Source organism: Alternaria viburni (genome assembly GCF_023758015.1).
Source record: "Alternaria viburni strain BMP 2772 chromosome Unknown scaffold_15, whole genome shotgun sequence".
Classification (NCBI taxonomy): Eukaryota; Fungi; Ascomycota; class Dothideomycetes; order Pleosporales; family Pleosporaceae; genus Alternaria; species Alternaria viburni.
In genome coordinates, this window is record NW_026055784.1 from 217,719 (window position 1) to 234,166 (window position 16,448).

Here is a 16,448-nt window from a genome sequence, read left to right on the forward strand (position 1 = left end):
TGAACGTCAGAATGTCGTTCGTACGTCAAAGTTCTACGGTATTAGACAAATGCAGTTTGCCAACAGTTTGTGTTGATCCTGCAGGGATGTGTATGCAGCGAGTACTACAGTGACAAGTCTAGGCCTCCTTACGTTTGCTAACTTTCTCGCTGTTCCAAAGGAGTTCGATTCGCGCTCCAAACAACTAGCATCGCCTCATTAGTTAGACACCAAAGTGCCAGTCCTTGTCACAACCTCTCCTTCCTCAGCGCCAGCGACAGTATCACCAGCCTGTACAACAGCCTCCCCGTTATCCTCCTCATATCCCTCCTCTTCATCCTCCTCCCCAAGTGTCTCCCTCAAGCTCTCAACCCAAGCATCATACTCCCCCACATCCTGGATCCCCGCCCCATTACCCAACACCTTCCCCATCTGCTTCCCCTGCTCTTCTTTGGCAATCAACGCCTTCTCCAGCACGCCAATCTTGACCTCCTCTCCATCTCCTCCCAAAGAACTCCCATCCCAACCCCCCTTCTCATCACTAACCAGCCCATTCCGCCAACAAAACGCCAACCACTGCCGCCAATGCTGATTCTGCTCCAAAACCTCAACATTGCCAATCACAAACAGCGCTTCTTTCGCTCGCGTAAGAGCGACGTTCATTTTCCTCGCGTCTCCTACGATACCCAAGCCCGTCTTTTGGTCTTTATCCAGGAACCTCTTTCTTGCTCGCGTTGTACATAGCACAACGACCCGTTTCTCGAGTCCTTGAAAGGCTTCCAAGGGACCGATGTTGACGTCCCACAGTCCTGCGCCTCTGCCGTACTCGGAGGAACGGATCATTGAACGAAGCAGTTTGACTTGCGCGGCGAAGGGCGACATGATGCATATGTCTGATTGCTTGACTGAGGAATAGCGGTGGAGGGTTTGCACGATGTTGCAGGCGATGCGCGCTTCGGAGACGTTGTACCAGCCGCCGTTGTCGCGTTCGATTTCGTCGAGGCCGGTGTGCGGGATGAAGAGGACGGGCCACTTGCGGCCGCGCCAGAGATCGGACTGTTGGAGTGGGGTGTTTGGGAGTGGAGCCTCTGGGATCAACGTGTTGTTGTAGAAGAGAGCACTTGGTACGTTGAGGATGGCGGGATGAGAACGGTAGTTTCGGACTAGTAATGTGAATGGTGGGTATGTGATCGGTAACATTGACTGCTTCAGTACTGGTGGGCCGGATGAGGGTTTGATCTTGGAGCGCGAGAGAGGGTGGTTCTCGTATAGCGGTCGTTGAAAAAGCCGGGCGAACAAGGACCTGCGTACTAGAAGGTTACGGGATGCGGTTCGTGGTCCAAGCTGCTTCTCATCTCCTGCCATCACTACGCGTGGTTGGGGCAGCGAGGTCGGATACGTGAATGGTGGGCATACAACGCTAATGGCTGGCGAAACGTCCAGTTCAGTAGCTTGAGCTGCCTCGTCTATGAGTAGGGCGCTCCAATGTAGCTTCGGATTGGGAATTCGGTCGTCTGGGTTGAAAGCTGATGACATATTCCTTTGTATAGTCCAGAGGTCATTGTTGGTCAATCTTGCGTCTGCCAGTATCGCCGCGTCTTGACAAGAGGTTACTACGACGTTGAAAGCCATGAACTCCTGGAAAGGTGGTAGATTGAACATGTCGTTCTCGATATGGCAGTACTGCAATAGCTCCCGTGGTACCTCGTTATCAGCCCTTCCTGGTCGGTTAAGTCGAAATAGCTCTTTTCGTGAGAGATATTCCTTCAGCCTGAGGGCGATTGTATCCGCCGCAGCCTCCGATGGAGCGCATATTAGCATGTGTGCGACATCTGTAGTGTTCAAAAGTTGCATTGCCGTCTCCACCAGAGTCTTTGTCTTTCCTGTACCTGTTAAGGTTGAGATCACAAGTCAGTGTATGTCCTAGATGCAATTCGTACAGTTGTTCCCTTACCTGGCGGTCCACTGATCAAGTAAGGCACAGTCCCATATACGTTAGTACATATATCGTTCACAGCATGCGCTTGTTCGTAGTTGACAGCGCGATCGAAAAGCTTGCGATGGGGAACCTTGCGCAGTGTAGTTTGAACTTCGCCATGAGCTTCATCAGGGAACAGGATTCGGAGACTCCAATCGTTATGAGAATCGTGGGATGCGGCTCTCGTGGCGTCGGCGTGAAGTGTGGCATACTTGCCACCGGGCGATTCGCCAAAATGATATGGCCTACCGTTCGAGGATGGGTAGCCATATGTCCGTGGGGAGAAGCCGACGAGTCTTAGCTCCGAGCTGAGGTGTGCTAAAGCTTTTCGCCGGCTTTGGAGGATGTTGAACTTCAGTGGAATGACGACGTTAGCGAACATTCGCATGGGCGGTGCCGGTGGACAGAGGCCATCTGCTTTGAGATAGACTGTTTCTTGCGCACGGTTGACACCGAAGACTGCGGCATTGTGCTGTACGACTGTCCAGGGCCTAAATGCTATTGAAGGAGATCCTATGTATCCGAATTGGTAATCATCCACATAATTTGGCATCAAAGTCAAGGCTCCTGTTTCGTTAACATACAGTTGACGTATCTGAAGCACGTCGCCCATTTCAATGTGTGGGTTGTCTTCTCTCAGTCCTGGCACCAAGAGGCCCCAGAGGCCCTCCAATGGATGGAATTGCCAGAGTGGGACTTGATACATCGCGTATGATTCATTTTCTTTCTCCTTCGCTATACGCTCTATGGCAGCCGATGTGTCGAAGTGTTGCAGATAGGTAGACTCATTGAGCGACGTAGGGAAATCCGCTGCTGATCTGATCGTATGATCTTCAGGCTCCGCGTAGGGTGGAGTCACAAAGCTTGTTCCGGCGAATGTATGTACATATTGCTCGAAGTCGATCAAATGTCTAGGTCTTGTGTTGATGATGGTAGCCACTTCGGTGTTGATTGCTTGGAGACCTGGTGGAACGAAAGGCGCGGCGTATACATCATAATCCCATGCAATGTCAGCTGGGTCACTCTCGGAGGTAGCATTGTTCCGGGAAGTTTCTGGTATACCTTGGTCCGTCGATGAGACTTGCTGCTCTTTTGGCCTGAAAGCGATATTAGGAACGGCTACAAGCTTTGATATGTCCTTTTCCATGGTTTTACCGTGTTTATGTTGATCTCCGTCCACACCGGAAGTATTATGCGGCCGGGTAGTTGCTTGGGGCATCGCGCTAGGAATTCTCGTAATGCTTTATGAAGTGCAAGCGGCAGTGTCGAACAGGCGCGCCTGCCAGACCTTTTGAGCCACGCCGTTCCCCAGACTGTACGTATTGGAAAATTTGGATCGTGTCCTGGGTCAAACTTGGTATCACGGAAGGTTTCCGCCGGAGAGGCGAGAAGGTAACGCCTATTGCGAACGAGCACTTCGTCGCGATATAGGAATCACGAGCGGTAGGTTGACCCAGGGGCTGGCCTCCAGTGCTGAAATGCCCTAATCTTTCAGCTGAGATGAAGAGAAAGAATATTAACTGATGTATGGAAGCGGACAGGTCATCCCGAACATCAGACTCCGTGGATCACCGTTTTGGAAATATGATGAGCTGCGGACGTTCGTTTGGCTGGATCGTGCGTATTAGGAGGCTGAGGAGCAGGAAGCAAGCTGCATCAAACAGCACCGATAGATATATTGCGATGTATACTTCCAAGAAATGGATCCGAATCGCGTCAATATCGGGCGTCGTTGTGGCAAGAGTGTAGGTGTAATGTCGCGTAGCAGTCGTGGCAATCGACCCTGCTTAGCGCCGCGCTAAAGCTCTGACCCAAACGCGTCACCGTTGGACGCGCTCCAGTTTATCCTCCAGCCACCCACCACGACTGGGAGACAAGGTCTGCCATTTGGTCTACGGTATCGCATGTCGCTATCACATCAGCAGCATGGGAGCGTGTATCTTCTTTTATCAGATTGCTGATTGACCGTAGACTGTTGTCTCGACGCGACTAGACGCGCTATCACAATTCCGACAGCTCTATAATGGTGAAATATGCGTCTATCACGCGAATGACATGACAGAAACATGTGCAGTTCGACTGGATAATCGCATGTGTCATACATGTATCCACCCGTATGTTGTGCGGCACTGCTGCTATCGAGATCGATCTTTGCTGCACTTCCCCGCAATACGTCATGATCCGAGGTTGTACAGGTGGACATCGATTTATCGAACATGCCCCATCAGGAGAACAACATCTTATGTTCTGTTGTGCGACCGAGCATCATCCTTTCTATTTTCCATCACATTTCCTCTACACTGCTTCATCCAAAATGTCCAATCAGCAGCTGGTCGAAAGCAAAGGCATCTTTCACGGCCTACCTGTATACCCCTCGTCGTTGAAAGGGCTTACAGCCATTATAACCGGGGCAAATGGTATCTCTGGTAACTATATGCTGCGCGTGCTAGCGCAGGATCCCGAGCGATGGACGAAGATTTACTGTTTGTCAAGGCGACCACCCGCGATTCCCGATGGACTACCGAAGAATGCCGAGCACATACCTCTCGACTTCCTGCAGGACTCAGAAGATATAGCGAAAGTGCTGAAGGAGAAGGGTGTCAAGGCCGACTGCGTGTTTTTCTACTCGTACGTGCAAGTCAAGCCGAAAGAGGGTGGTGGCTTGTGGAGCGACGCCGAGGAGATGTGCAAGGTGAACAGTACGTGTTGGCTGATCTATCATATACCAATGCCCTGAAACTGACCTACCGCAGCCGCTCTTCTCAAGAACTTCTGTGAAGCTCTCCCCAAAGCCAACATCAAGCCCAAGCGCATCATGCTCCAGACCGGCGCAAAGAACTACGGTATCCATCTCGGCCCTGCCGCTACTCCCCAGGAAGAAACAGCACCACGCGTCACTCTGGAACCCAACTTCTACTACCCCCAAGAAGACTTCCTCTGGGACTTTTGCAAAAAGCAGGGTATCGACTGGAACGTATGCATGCCAGCGGGTATCCTCGGCGCTGTGCCAGACGCCGCAATGAACCTTGTTTTTCCGCTGGGCGTCTACGCAAGTGTACAGAAACATTTAGGCGAGAAGCTTGAGTTCCCGACTGATTTGCAAGCTTGGGAGGCGAACAGATGCATGTCGAGCAGCAAGATGAATGCGTACATGGAGCAATGGGCTGTGCTTAACGATGGGGCGAAGAACGAAAAGTTCAATACTATGGACGGTACGACCTTTACGTGGGGTAATTTCTGGCCGAAGTACGCGGGTTGGTATGGCATCGGCTATGAGACTCCCAGCCTGGATGACAGTGCCTACACGGTTATTACCACAAAGCACGATCCGCCTCCGCGAGGCTTCGGGCCGCCAGCAAAGCTTCGCGTAAGGTTCACGCTGACCGATTGGGCAAAGCAAGAAAAGGTGCAGAAGGCATGGGAAGAGATCATTTCTATACATGGTCTTAAGGTAGACAGGCTTCAAGATATGGATATTGATCGCATCTTCGGCTTTACGGACGGCGGCTTGCTGGGATCTTCATTGGATCTCACAATGAACAAGGCGCGGAATATGGGTTGGCATGGGTTTGTGGACTCAAATGACGCTATCAGGGAGGTGCTTGCAGAGTTTGCAGATCTCAGAATGATTCCACCTTTTGGGGCGTAGTCCGTGAGATAGACTGGGTCATGTTCTTTGTATTATCAGACCTCCTACACGCATTCACCCTCAACAACGCGCCAGAGATAACGTCTGCACCGTGCAAAGACAGATCGAGCTTGAGCTCAGACCAGCTCATACCAAGGCTACGCCGTAAGGCACTGCGACGTATACCCAATATATGCCCATAGCTTGCCATCCCTTTCAGCCAGCCTACCACATAAAATCCTCCCCATCACCAACCTCCAGTCCACTCATCCCCACTCCATTCCCATTCCCACCCATCTCCTCCCCGGCGGGCACCAAACTTCCAACTCTTAAACCCCTCTCACCGTAATGCATCTCCCTCTTAAACCGACACTTCTTAACTCCCCACCCATCCCCCTCACTACACCCGTCCCTCTGACAATGATGCCCATGGAAGCAATCGCCCCTCCTACACGCCCCCTTCCTCGGACAGGGATTACACTTGACCACATACTCCAGCACCTGTCTTACTTCAGGCTCCAGTTCGCTGTGATCGAAAGGACAGTTTGGGGTGGTGCAGCGCTGTTGTAGGTGGAAGGTGTTGCAGGGTTTTGCTTTGGCGAAGCGGGCGTTGTAGATCTTCCAAGCGGAGGGAGGCGGCATGGGGAGGTATGGGTCGAGACGTTGATGGGATGTGTTTAGGGGGACGAAGCCTGGGATTGAGGCGGCGGGGAGGAGGGCGGAGAGCGGAGTTTGGGAGGAGGATTGCTGTTGCGAGGAGAGGGGCAGAGACGGATATGGAGCTCCTGAGGGCCCTCTCGGGGGCTGGGAAGAACCGGAGCCGTTTGCGTCGGAGTGGATCTTGGGGATGTGGAGGAAGTTGCATTTGTTGCCGAAGCGGCAATTGCCTTTTTGGAAATACTTGCATAGCTGCGAGTTGTTTTCTGGTTTCGAGGGGTTCTTGGCTGTTTGGGTATATGCGGAGCGGTCTTCCCAGCCTACTCGTTCTTGTTCGAAGAAACTGTTGGATTCTACCGGGGATAGATCGCCGAATGCAGAGTCGCTCATGCTGAATGAGTCGTCTCGTCTCCACGATTCTTTGCGCGGAGTTGGCGTTCCAGAAGTGAATATTGGTTTCTGTACAGCGGCTAGTGCCTTTTGTTTGGGTAGTGTAGCTGGACCGCCTTTGGTTGTAGGTACGGCAACGGGCAGTTCAGACCATCTAAAGACAGTCGGGAATTGCGTGACATTCAAGTTGAATTGGTGGAACTCTGAGTTCCATCCAGCGCCTTGGACAAGGGTAATCTTGTCACGTACACCGCTGAACGGGACGAGTTGAGATAGATAAGCCGGATCATGGCAGGCAGCGTACAAGATATGGCTGCATGCAGTATCTTCGGAGGCGATCTTGAAATGTTCCCTGATCTTGAATTTGGTGCCTTCTTCATCTAGAGCATCAACGAAGTCGAAGAGGCTGATGGCTCGGGTGAATGCAGCGGAGAAAGGAGACAAGGATCGCTTTTCCAACCCGACGAGTTTGGATCTTGCAAGTTGCTTAGACAGATTCGTCAAGTCTGCGTAAATCTTGACGTGTATGCGAGCTGTTCGGGCTTGGGAAACGCTTTGTTGGAGGTGTTTCTCTATGGCGTCGTTGAGCATGCGGGCAGCGCGCATTCCGCCCTCTTCTTTGTCGCGAATAAATTCATCATTAAACTGGGATCTGTTAGCGCGAAGTATGTAGTGTCATGACGATACTGACGATGTAGTTGTTGCCGTCTATTAACATCAAAACGTATGGGTTGCGAGCCGTCGTTGCCGTAGCTATGGTCTGTATAGGTATACCTGGAGGCGCAGCGATAGTGCTGTTGCCTTTCTGTTCATAGGCTCTCTTTAGGTCCTTATATTCATCGAGTAGTTGCCCATACTCTTTAAGGAGGTTCTAAGCGGGTTTAGCGGAATGCGGATTACCCAGATAGTGAGGACATCTCGGTATTGACCTACTGTTAGATCACTTTGCCTGGCTTGATCATTGAGTTTGAACTGCTCCAGATGCGTATCTAGCGAGTCGATCTTTCCGTCGGCTAGCATCTTGATAGTAGCGCGTCGTTGGTGTTGACAGTCAACGCGTTGGTGCCTTGACGGGTAAAGTCAGCCAATTGTGTCGGGCAGGAGATAGGTATTGAAAATTACCCACGGCGATTGCGAGTCAAATCCGGAGGCATTTAGGATATTCCCATATCTGCAAACAATTAACAAGTTGTTTCCGAGGAAAACGCGTTGACAGCAAGCCATTCCGCGACGTGGGGCGGGGCTCCTGCTCCGCCTGAGCTAGCGCGAGGCCTCAGCGTCAGGGGTCAGCTCCGCCTCCTTCACTACACGTTGAAGTGACTACCTACACATCACGACTGCGGTGACCTATTTCTTCCGCTCTGACGACTCTCACGCATCTAGGCATCTGAAGTGCCTGTAAATGCTCGAACACAGTGACGTCATCAGCAGGTCACAGCCTGGAAGTCTTGTCGGTATTTGAAGCTTGCCGGCGTCTAGAAAGTCCACCATGTATGGTAGCTTATCAGGTATACGTCGCAGGGCGCTTTACAACTATCCAGCTGTAGGATCAGGTCTGGAAATGGGAAGTTCTTGAAGCATCTGACGAGCAACTGCCTTTATCATATATGACCGAACCTTTACTATCATCCTATCTAATACATGCTGCCGTAATAATACCCTCGTTGCCTTGTAAGCCCATCCCAAGCAACCTTTCCATCCCGTCTGTAAACTACCTTGAAGAGTGGGTATCATCCCCATAAACACCATACAGAAGATACAAATAAGAACAGAAAACCATCCACACCAAGACCGAAGTCTGGAAGAGAAACTAAAAAACATTACACAAAGAATACAACAGACATTAGTGAAGCCGCCTTACTTCTCAGCAGTAGGCGCCTCAACAGCCCTGCTCGTTCCATCCACTTCCACAATCTCAATCTGCCTGCCCCTCCCCATCCCTGGCCACTCTCCACCCGAGCCCCGCTGCTGCCACACCTTATCGACCTCGCTACTCGGGCTTCCCGGCGACGACAAGCCCTGCGAGGAGAACCCCGGAGAAGGAAAGCCCATGGCGTTATACTCGACCATACCCCTGGACTCTCTCTGATGAAAAGCACCAGTAGAGCGGGCGGTATTCCGTGCTTCGGTCCTGCGCCGCCGCCAAGCGAGAAAGACGACGAAGCCGATGAAAGAAAGGAAGAGACATGCGCCGATTGTGCCGCCTACTATAGCGCCTAAACTAGGTTTTGAAGAGCTGGAAGAAGAGGCGGAATCGGACTGCGACGTAGGCGAGCCGACTGGTTCCTTCGTGACGGTAGCGTATACTGTTTCTTTTTCTGGGGCGCTGCTCGATAGACTCATGCCCAGGCTGTGATATGCGGTGCTGGTGAAGCCACTGGCTGCGCAGCCGTGTTGCGTTAGGACTATTCTGTCGTAGATGACGTGGTATGCGTAGCAGGCTGGTGCGGAGCTTTCTGTGCATTTCAAGATGAAGGCGTTGGTCGAGCAGGCGGCGTCTGTGCAGGAGGCTGATAAGGCGGTGGATGGGATGCAAGTTGTGGCTAGGTTGCAGTCGGTCGTTCGGGATGAGGGGCAGCAGCCGAGTGCGCCGAAGACCTTGTTTGAAGAGCATTCATCTGTAGGGTTGGGGCAGGTTATTGCGCTGACTGTTAGATGTTAGTGAGGTTCAGAACTAGATGGAGGATGAGATTACCTGAGATGCCAGAGCCAGAGACATATCCACAAGTATTACCTCCACTGTCCTGCCGTCTGGAGAGATCGAACGGTAACTGTGGAGCTGCCGTAGGAGCTGGACTCCAACCATCCATCGTCGGAGTATACTGTGTAGCCTCAGATAACGAAAACGCAGCCGCATATACCATGGTCGATCCTAACAAGGCAAGAAGAAGAAGTGTAACCGCCATCTCGTTTCCATGTGCGCAGCTCTTTAACTAAGTAAACAAGTCAACCTCGAGCCAGGTAATCAAGTATGACGACGGCCAGACACCAGAGAACGTCGTGCACGTCGAGTAGTATGAGGTGCAAGAGCGAAGATCGCTACGCAATGCAGCAGACTATAAGAAGCCCACAACATCTTACGCGGCTGAGTGCATGTGGGAGGGAACCCAGCACCCTAGCAACACATGTTGCGGCAGGGTAAGCTCCAGAGCTTCCCTGGCTGTAGAAAACGGGCCATGGCCCTGGCGATCCAATCGAAAGCGGTTTCGCCTGGCGATGATGCGGGTGAGCTGGGGTAGCTTCAGGTAAGGCGTCGCATTACACCCTTCACCTCTTCGCACATCAGGCCAATCACGCTGGCCATTTTCCGCCCTGGACAAGACGTGTACGCGGTGGGCCAGTGAGGGGGTTGGGCAAGGTCTGGTGTGCGGCCGGATGGAGGTTGGTGTAGGATCAAGTCGGCTTGGGGCGCAGCAGCGCATTGGTAGGTGGGCTGGTGGGGTGTAGAGTGAGTGGGTCTAAGCCTGCATGTGGCGTTGGGCGAAAGAAGGTAAATATAGCCCAAGTGAGCACGATGCACAGCATAATTATGCGGGATGACGAGCGGGGTATAATACTGCAGTAATCCCTTAGTTCGATGTCTTTAGCTATTGGGCGATGAGATGGAGAGTTGACCTTGAGGCCTGCGATGAAACATACAAAGATGTATTGCACGTGGATGCACGTGGGAGATTACGTGCACTGCCTGTTTCGGCAGATTGTGGTCGTAAAGATGGCTCGCTGTTGCATCATTGAGTGGTAGTCGGCCTGGGAAATGAAGCCAACAGACAAAGCAGAGCGGTCGTACGCGAAGGGTCGTCCTGCAGTTAGGCTAAGACATCTGACGGCCAAGGCCAGGTCGTGGTCTGAGGCCTCCCTTGCGTGAGCTTTGATGTGTACGTAATGGCCTGATAGATGTTTGTTTTTCATTCAAGATAGTATGCCCGACTCTTCCTAGATTCGTCTATATACAACGATGGTAACCATAACGCCTGTCGATGAATCCATCGACTTGAACTCCCCCATGATGCTGTTTCGTACGGGTGGCCGTCGTAAGGGTATACATAATGTACAAAGGAATGCGTGGGCGGTCTAGTCCCGCTTGTGGGGGCCGACGATCTTGGGGTACATTCTTGAGAGGTGGTAGTTGATGTTGTTCTTCTTCTGGTTGGGGTTTCGCTATGAAGGGTTAGATGTGTTTGAGATTTGATATGAGGTGAACGCACTGGTGCATCCATGCATTGCCGTAGTTTCTGTTCAAGCTGTGCGCAGCCTTGCACACTGTAGCCGGAAGATGCCCAGCATCCTGTAGCCATGTCAGCCCAGATTCGTGGTGGCTTCCCCATTGCATTCCACATAGCGTTGCGCCTTCCTTGGATATATTCCAATCTCTTCACATACCCAGAACTGATGACATTGCTCCTAAGCATGGGTTCGCTTCTGGCTTGTTCGGTCGGCGGACGCGGAGTTTTGGCAGTGGTGGGAGGGGTCGGTGCGTGGCCGACTGGACGGCGGTGCCGGAGGGCTTCGGTACCATCTTGTAGATGCGGTTCGGGAGATGAATGCGACTTGGATGCGACGTGAGTGCTGGTGCTGCACAGACTGCGAATGGCGATGGCGTCGTCGTCGTCGACTCGGTGGATTCAAAAGTTTCCGCCGCGGCAATCTCCTTAGCGTGCCTGCCCCATCCTAATCCCTGTCCGGCTTTGTTTACGATCGCACCTTCCTAGCGACGGAGGCCAACACAGACGACACCCTCGTCACGACCATACTAACGAGCCTACGACACAGTTTCCATGTTTGCGCGCCATTGATCTATTCATTACAGTAATAATACACGGCCGACGTCATGGTTTTCACTCCGCGCAAGCGCGCCGCACCCACAGCAACCTTCGACAACACCTGGAACGAGACCAATGCGGCATTCCTCGACCCGAATGCCCTGCCAGTTTCCAAAATACCGCGAGGATGGGAGAGGAAACAAGAAGTAAAGAGGGTGGGCGAAGGAAAGGAGAAGAAGATCTGGCGCAGATTCAATCTCAGGTCGCGTGCCGACGACACACCACAAGAAGCAGAAGACGAGGAGGAACGAGACGCGCGTTCAAGACCAGTAAAGAGGCGGCAGCACATGAGCCCAAAGGCTATGGAGAAATCGACGAGCAAGCTTGGCGGCAAGAAGCGCGCGTTCAAGGCGACGCGCTGGGACCGCAGGAAGAGCGTTCTGCCAAGTACGTTATTGACGCGCATGGCTGAGACATTCGCTGACTATGTACAGGAAAGAGAGCAAATCAGATCGAGGACCCCGCGATCGGCGCAAACGACGAAGTCGACAGTGAAGAGGAGGGAGATAGTGCTCAAACCGTGGAAGGCGAGGATAGCATCAACGAGACAGACACAAACATAATCGAACAGACCGAACTACTGGAAGACGTAGCTTCTGCGTACGAAGAGACTTCGACTTTCACTTTCGCAATGGACGCGCCGACGGCCGAAGCTACCGATTACGAGATCATAGACGCAGACGACCAAGAACAAGAAGAAACAGAACCCACACAGGACGCGACGCTCGCGAAGCTATTCCGTTCGCCACTAAGGGAGCAGTCGAATATCTCGACCGCATCGCTGGAGAAGGTCGAATATCCAGAGCTTCCTCTGACCGACAACTTGGAAGCAGAGGCGGAGACGGCTATGACTGAGGTTGTATCCACCGAGATGATCAGCAATGCCGCAGAGGAGATCGCTACAGAGGCAATGATCTCCGTGGGTGGAGAACCACAAGAGGATGTTGAGATACAAAATGAGGTGATCAGCCAGCAAGACGAAACAACGCAAGGAGATACCGAGCCGATGTCAGAGACAGCAGAGCCGGTCACACAGCTTCAGTACCCAGCGTTGCCGTTAGAAGATACTACGACTTCGCCGCTACCAGCGCTGGACGAGGACGTTAGCGAAGAAGACGGGGAAGACGTTGAGTTATCTGAGGTTGAGCTAGGCACATCGACAGATGCAGTTCCGAAGGAAGATATACTCACCTCCCCTGAAGGGGTCGACTGTGGAGACGAGCTTACAGAAGCTTCTCTGCAGCTGAACATATTGCGGGATTATCAAGCAGCGCTTCAAGAGCACAGTCTTGCGCCTACACCAGTTCAGTCAGAGTCCAACGAGCTTGAGCAAGAAGAAACGGATCATGATATGCGGACTGAGCAAGAACAAGCCTCCTTTGAGGCTCTTCAGTCTCCTGCCCAGGACCTTGCCATGGCCGATGCGCCTGCCTCAGCATCTATAGACATCGCCGATGGATTGACATTCTCATTCACACCCAGCAAACGACAGTCGCCCGCCCCACGCAGACTACACTCGCCCCCGCCTCCACCACGTCCTGAATCCGGACCTGACGATGTCACGATGACGGTCGCTATTGATGATGACACCGCCATCCTCAAGGACTTTCTGACCCGTGCTGCTGCAAGTAAGGCTGAGAAGGCCGCCGTCACTACACACAAGAGAGAATCTCTACAGAACCGACGAGACTCAGATATCATCAAACATGCCCTAGCCTCACCCCGCAAGGTGCTTGAAGAGAAGGACCCCAACTCACCTACTAAACAGCACACCGAATTGACGCTGGATCTGTCGCAAACACTCACACTAGCTAAGACAGATGAAAAGCTTCCATCACCTACACCCGGCGCAACAGAGGCAGAGACCGCAGAAGAGAAGAGCGAACAAGGATCAAGACGTTCCGCACGAGCAAAGAAGACAAGGTTACCCACTCCCGCATCAATCGGCCCAGCACCAGCACCCAAGATCAACATCCGCCGTGCCGACGGAAACGAAGTCGTCGTACTCAAGAAGGACGACGCCAAAGTCCTCGCCGACATGACCCGCAACAACACGCGCAAGAACAAACAAGGCGCCTTCTGCGTCACCGTCCGACTCATGAAGCTCGCCATGGACTACTCCAGCCTCCCTCCCCTCGACGACTCCACCAAAGAACTCGTCGTCGGTAAAAACGTCCGTTGGGACGAAACACTAGCATACTACCAAGAGAACCCCGAGACCCTCGCCAACGCCCTAGCAGACGCAGAGTCCCTAGCCACACCAGACGAACTCGGCATGTCAGACTGCACCCCCGAGCCCAAGAAGAAGAAGGAAAAGACGAGCAAGACGTCCACACCCAAAATACGCCGAGTACGCGGTCTGGGCACGACGAACGGTACGCCTGGAAAGGGATTACTGGCACCTGCTAGTCTCCTCCCTGAAGCAGTTCAAGAAGACAAGGCCGCGACGCAGGAGAAACAGTCTTCGAAGCCCAAATCAACCAAAGTCAAGAAGATGGCTGTTGCCTCGTCCACTTCTACTTCCACCCCTACGGCTACTTCCTCCTCTACACCAACATCAACATCAACATCCCTAAACAGCAGTCTCTCCTCCAGCACAACAGACACTAAACTCCCTTCTCTCGACGTCGCACCCGTAGGCGTCCAACGCAAGAGCCGCCTTGCTGCTCCTAAGAAAGTCGTTCTGCCACAGACACCTTCGTCCGCCAAGGCGGGTGATAAGGAGAATGTGAGTAGAGTGGGCATGGGTGACGCGACGCCTAAGAAGGGTTTGATGGCACCCAAGGTGGTTATTCCGCCGAGTGCGACGACGGCGAGTGTAGGGATGGGAGTGGAGAGTGGGCTGCCGAGGCGGAGGGGAAGGAAGTACTAGCTAGCGTGTTGAAGATGGTGTGATGTTTTGGGATTCGTCTTTGGGATGCTTTATACCATTTTGCTGTTTGGAGTTGTTTCTGCATATATGGTGTTTTTAGCGGTGGCGTTTGATGGACATGGGCATTTACACGGGACCAGTACTAGCATAATGCACGCTCGATATCAATGCATTCACAAGATCCATCCTGATATCATTCCTCTGAGACATGATCATATACTCGTAAGTCGATTGCTTTTCTCTCTACCCTAAAACTCCTTAAACCCACTCCCCTCCCACCCCACAACCATCCCCATCTAAACATTCAACTCACTAACCTTAGCCCCCTCAATATACCCCTGATACCTCTTCAACTTCCCCTCCAGCACACCCCCCTTCCCACAAAACTTCTCCACAATCTCCTCGCTCCTACCCGTATACAACTTACTATCCAGCATCCCATCCAACTCGCCCCAAATCGGCTTAAAGAACTCCGTGCTACGGATCCTATCCACAAGATCATTGCTCTTACCCTCGTTCTTGACCTGCGCACCCGCCTGGTGCGACAGCACGCGGATCTGCTCGTGGGCTTCTTGGCGCGACTCGCCCTTGGCGACGAGACGCATGATGATGGATTCTGTGATCATGAAGGGCAGTTCTTCCTGTACGCGCGCGTCGACGCGCTTGGGGTATACGACGAGGCCTGAGGTTACGTTGTCGAGGGAGAGGAGGATGGCGTCGGCGAGAAGGAACATCTCTGGGATATCCATGCGCCGGATTGCGGAGTCGTCGAGGGAGCGCTCCATCCATTGGTCGCTAAGTGTGTTGGCGAACGAGGCGGGCTTGGACATGAGTTCGCGGGATAAGGCGTAGATGCGCTCGGAGCGCATGGGGTTGCGCTTGTATGCCATGGCTGAGGAGCCGATTTGGTCTTTTTCAAACGGCTCTTCGAGCTCTTTCCACGCGGCTAGGTGCCGGATGTCGCCGGTGATCTTTTGGGCGGACGCGCCGAGCCCGCAGATGGCGTTGGCGATTAGGAGGTCGACTTTGCGCGTGTAGGTTTGCGTTGAGATGGCGTAGCACGAGGGGAAACCGGCTTTTTTGCAGAGAAGCTCGTTGAGCTGGTCGCACTTTTTGCTGTCGCCGTTGAAGATCTCGAGGAAGGAGGCTTGTGTGCCGGTTGTGCCTTGGGCGCCTCGGAATTGCAGGGTTTCACGGACGAGCTCGATGGCTTCGAGGTCGAAGAGCAGGTCTTGCGCCCATTGGGCTGCGCGCTTGCCTACGGTGATGAGTTGCGCGGGTTGGAGATGGGTGTAGGCGAGGGTGGGCTCGCTCTTCCATTGCAGGGCGAAGGCTGAGAGGTTGGAAATGACCTTTGCGAGTTTTGGGAGGAGAAGATCCAGTCCGTCGCGCATGAGGATTAGTTCTGCGTTGTCGGTTACGTAGCAGCTTGTTGCCTGTAGACTATCAGTTTGAATCACATCGACTTTTTCAAGCATAAGAACCTACGCCGTAATGGATAATACCAGCAGCAGCCGGAGCAACCTGACCAAAAGCGTGCACATGCGCCATGACATCGTGTCTCCTCTTCTTCTCCTCGACCTTGGCAACCCCGAAATCATCATCCGTAACAGTCAGATGCTCCCTCATCTGGGAAAGCGCATCATCAGTGATACTCTGGATTCCAAGCTCTTTCTCTGATTCCGCGAGGAACAACCATAGCTTGCGCCATATTGAGTGCCGGCTGCGCTGCGAGAAGAGTTGCGACATCTCCGGGGAGCAGTACCGGCCGGTGAGAGACGTCTGGTACGCATCGAAGATGGTGGCACCAGATTGCGCCTTCATAGTCGATATGCGAGACTGGATATCGAGGGAAGCGTCTTGAGCGGCCATGATTGCGCGTGTGTATGAGGAGGAGAGTGTGAGTGTGAGTGTGATGTGGTGGTCGATGACTTTAACGGTTCGTTTGTGGATTAGCCCGATAGTCTTCCGAATTCGGTATCAACGTTTGCTCTCCAGCGTTCCCTGTAGTAATTCGCAACACGTATGCTAGCACTACAATCAAAGGGTTATAGAGCTGGACTGAGGGGCTATCGTGAGGTCAAATTCCAAGCGGTGATTCACAGCGTCGTGGGTCACCCTTTT

At 52.9% G+C, this 16,448-nt stretch overlaps 6 protein-coding genes across 6 annotated transcripts; 2 read left to right on the forward strand and 4 right to left on the reverse strand.

Annotated features, from left to right (window-relative positions):
- Positions 1 to 198: 198 nt before the first annotated feature.
- J4E79_007093 (uncharacterized protein) lies at positions 199 to 3,104 on the reverse strand (the record flags this gene model as incomplete). Its single annotated transcript, XM_049355961.1, has 2 exons — positions 199 to 1,862; positions 1,934 to 3,104. 2 exons carry the CDS (start codon positions 3,102 to 3,104, stop codon positions 199 to 201), a joined length of 2,835 nt encoding a protein of 944 aa, XP_049209415.1.
- A 1,167-nt stretch (positions 3,105 to 4,271) lies between these two features.
- Positions 4,272 to 5,606, forward strand: J4E79_007094 (uncharacterized protein; the record flags this gene model as incomplete). Its single annotated transcript, XM_049355962.1, has 2 exons — positions 4,272 to 4,656; positions 4,711 to 5,606. 2 exons carry the CDS (start codon positions 4,272 to 4,274, stop codon positions 5,604 to 5,606), a joined length of 1,281 nt encoding a protein of 426 aa, XP_049209416.1.
- Positions 5,607 to 5,732: 126 nt separating this feature from the next.
- Positions 5,733 to 7,652, reverse strand: J4E79_007095 (uncharacterized protein; the record flags this gene model as incomplete). Its single annotated transcript, XM_049355963.1, has 4 exons — positions 5,733 to 5,758; positions 6,065 to 7,277; positions 7,324 to 7,503; positions 7,566 to 7,652. The coding sequence occupies 4 exons, from the start codon at positions 7,650 to 7,652 to the stop codon at positions 5,733 to 5,735; spliced, it is 1,506 nt and encodes a 501-aa protein (XP_049209417.1).
- A 3,051-nt stretch (positions 7,653 to 10,703) lies between these two features.
- Positions 10,704 to 11,148, reverse strand: J4E79_007096 (uncharacterized protein; the record flags this gene model as incomplete). Its single annotated transcript, XM_049355964.1, has 3 exons — positions 10,704 to 10,790; positions 10,838 to 10,917; positions 11,013 to 11,148. 3 exons carry the CDS (start codon positions 11,146 to 11,148, stop codon positions 10,704 to 10,706), a joined length of 303 nt encoding a protein of 100 aa, XP_049209418.1.
- Positions 11,149 to 11,460: 312 nt separating this feature from the next.
- On the forward strand, positions 11,461 to 14,324 carry J4E79_007097 (uncharacterized protein; the record flags this gene model as incomplete). The annotated part of the gene is made up of 2 exons (XM_049355965.1): positions 11,461 to 11,839; positions 11,887 to 14,324. The coding sequence occupies 2 exons, from the start codon at positions 11,461 to 11,463 to the stop codon at positions 14,322 to 14,324; spliced, it is 2,817 nt and encodes a 938-aa protein (XP_049209419.1).
- A 296-nt stretch (positions 14,325 to 14,620) lies between these two features.
- Positions 14,621 to 16,196, reverse strand: J4E79_007098 (uncharacterized protein; the record flags this gene model as incomplete). Its single annotated transcript, XM_049355966.1, has 2 exons — positions 14,621 to 15,760; positions 15,813 to 16,196. The coding sequence occupies 2 exons, from the start codon at positions 16,194 to 16,196 to the stop codon at positions 14,621 to 14,623; spliced, it is 1,524 nt and encodes a 507-aa protein (XP_049209420.1).
- Between the last annotated feature and the right edge of the window lie 252 nt (positions 16,197 to 16,448).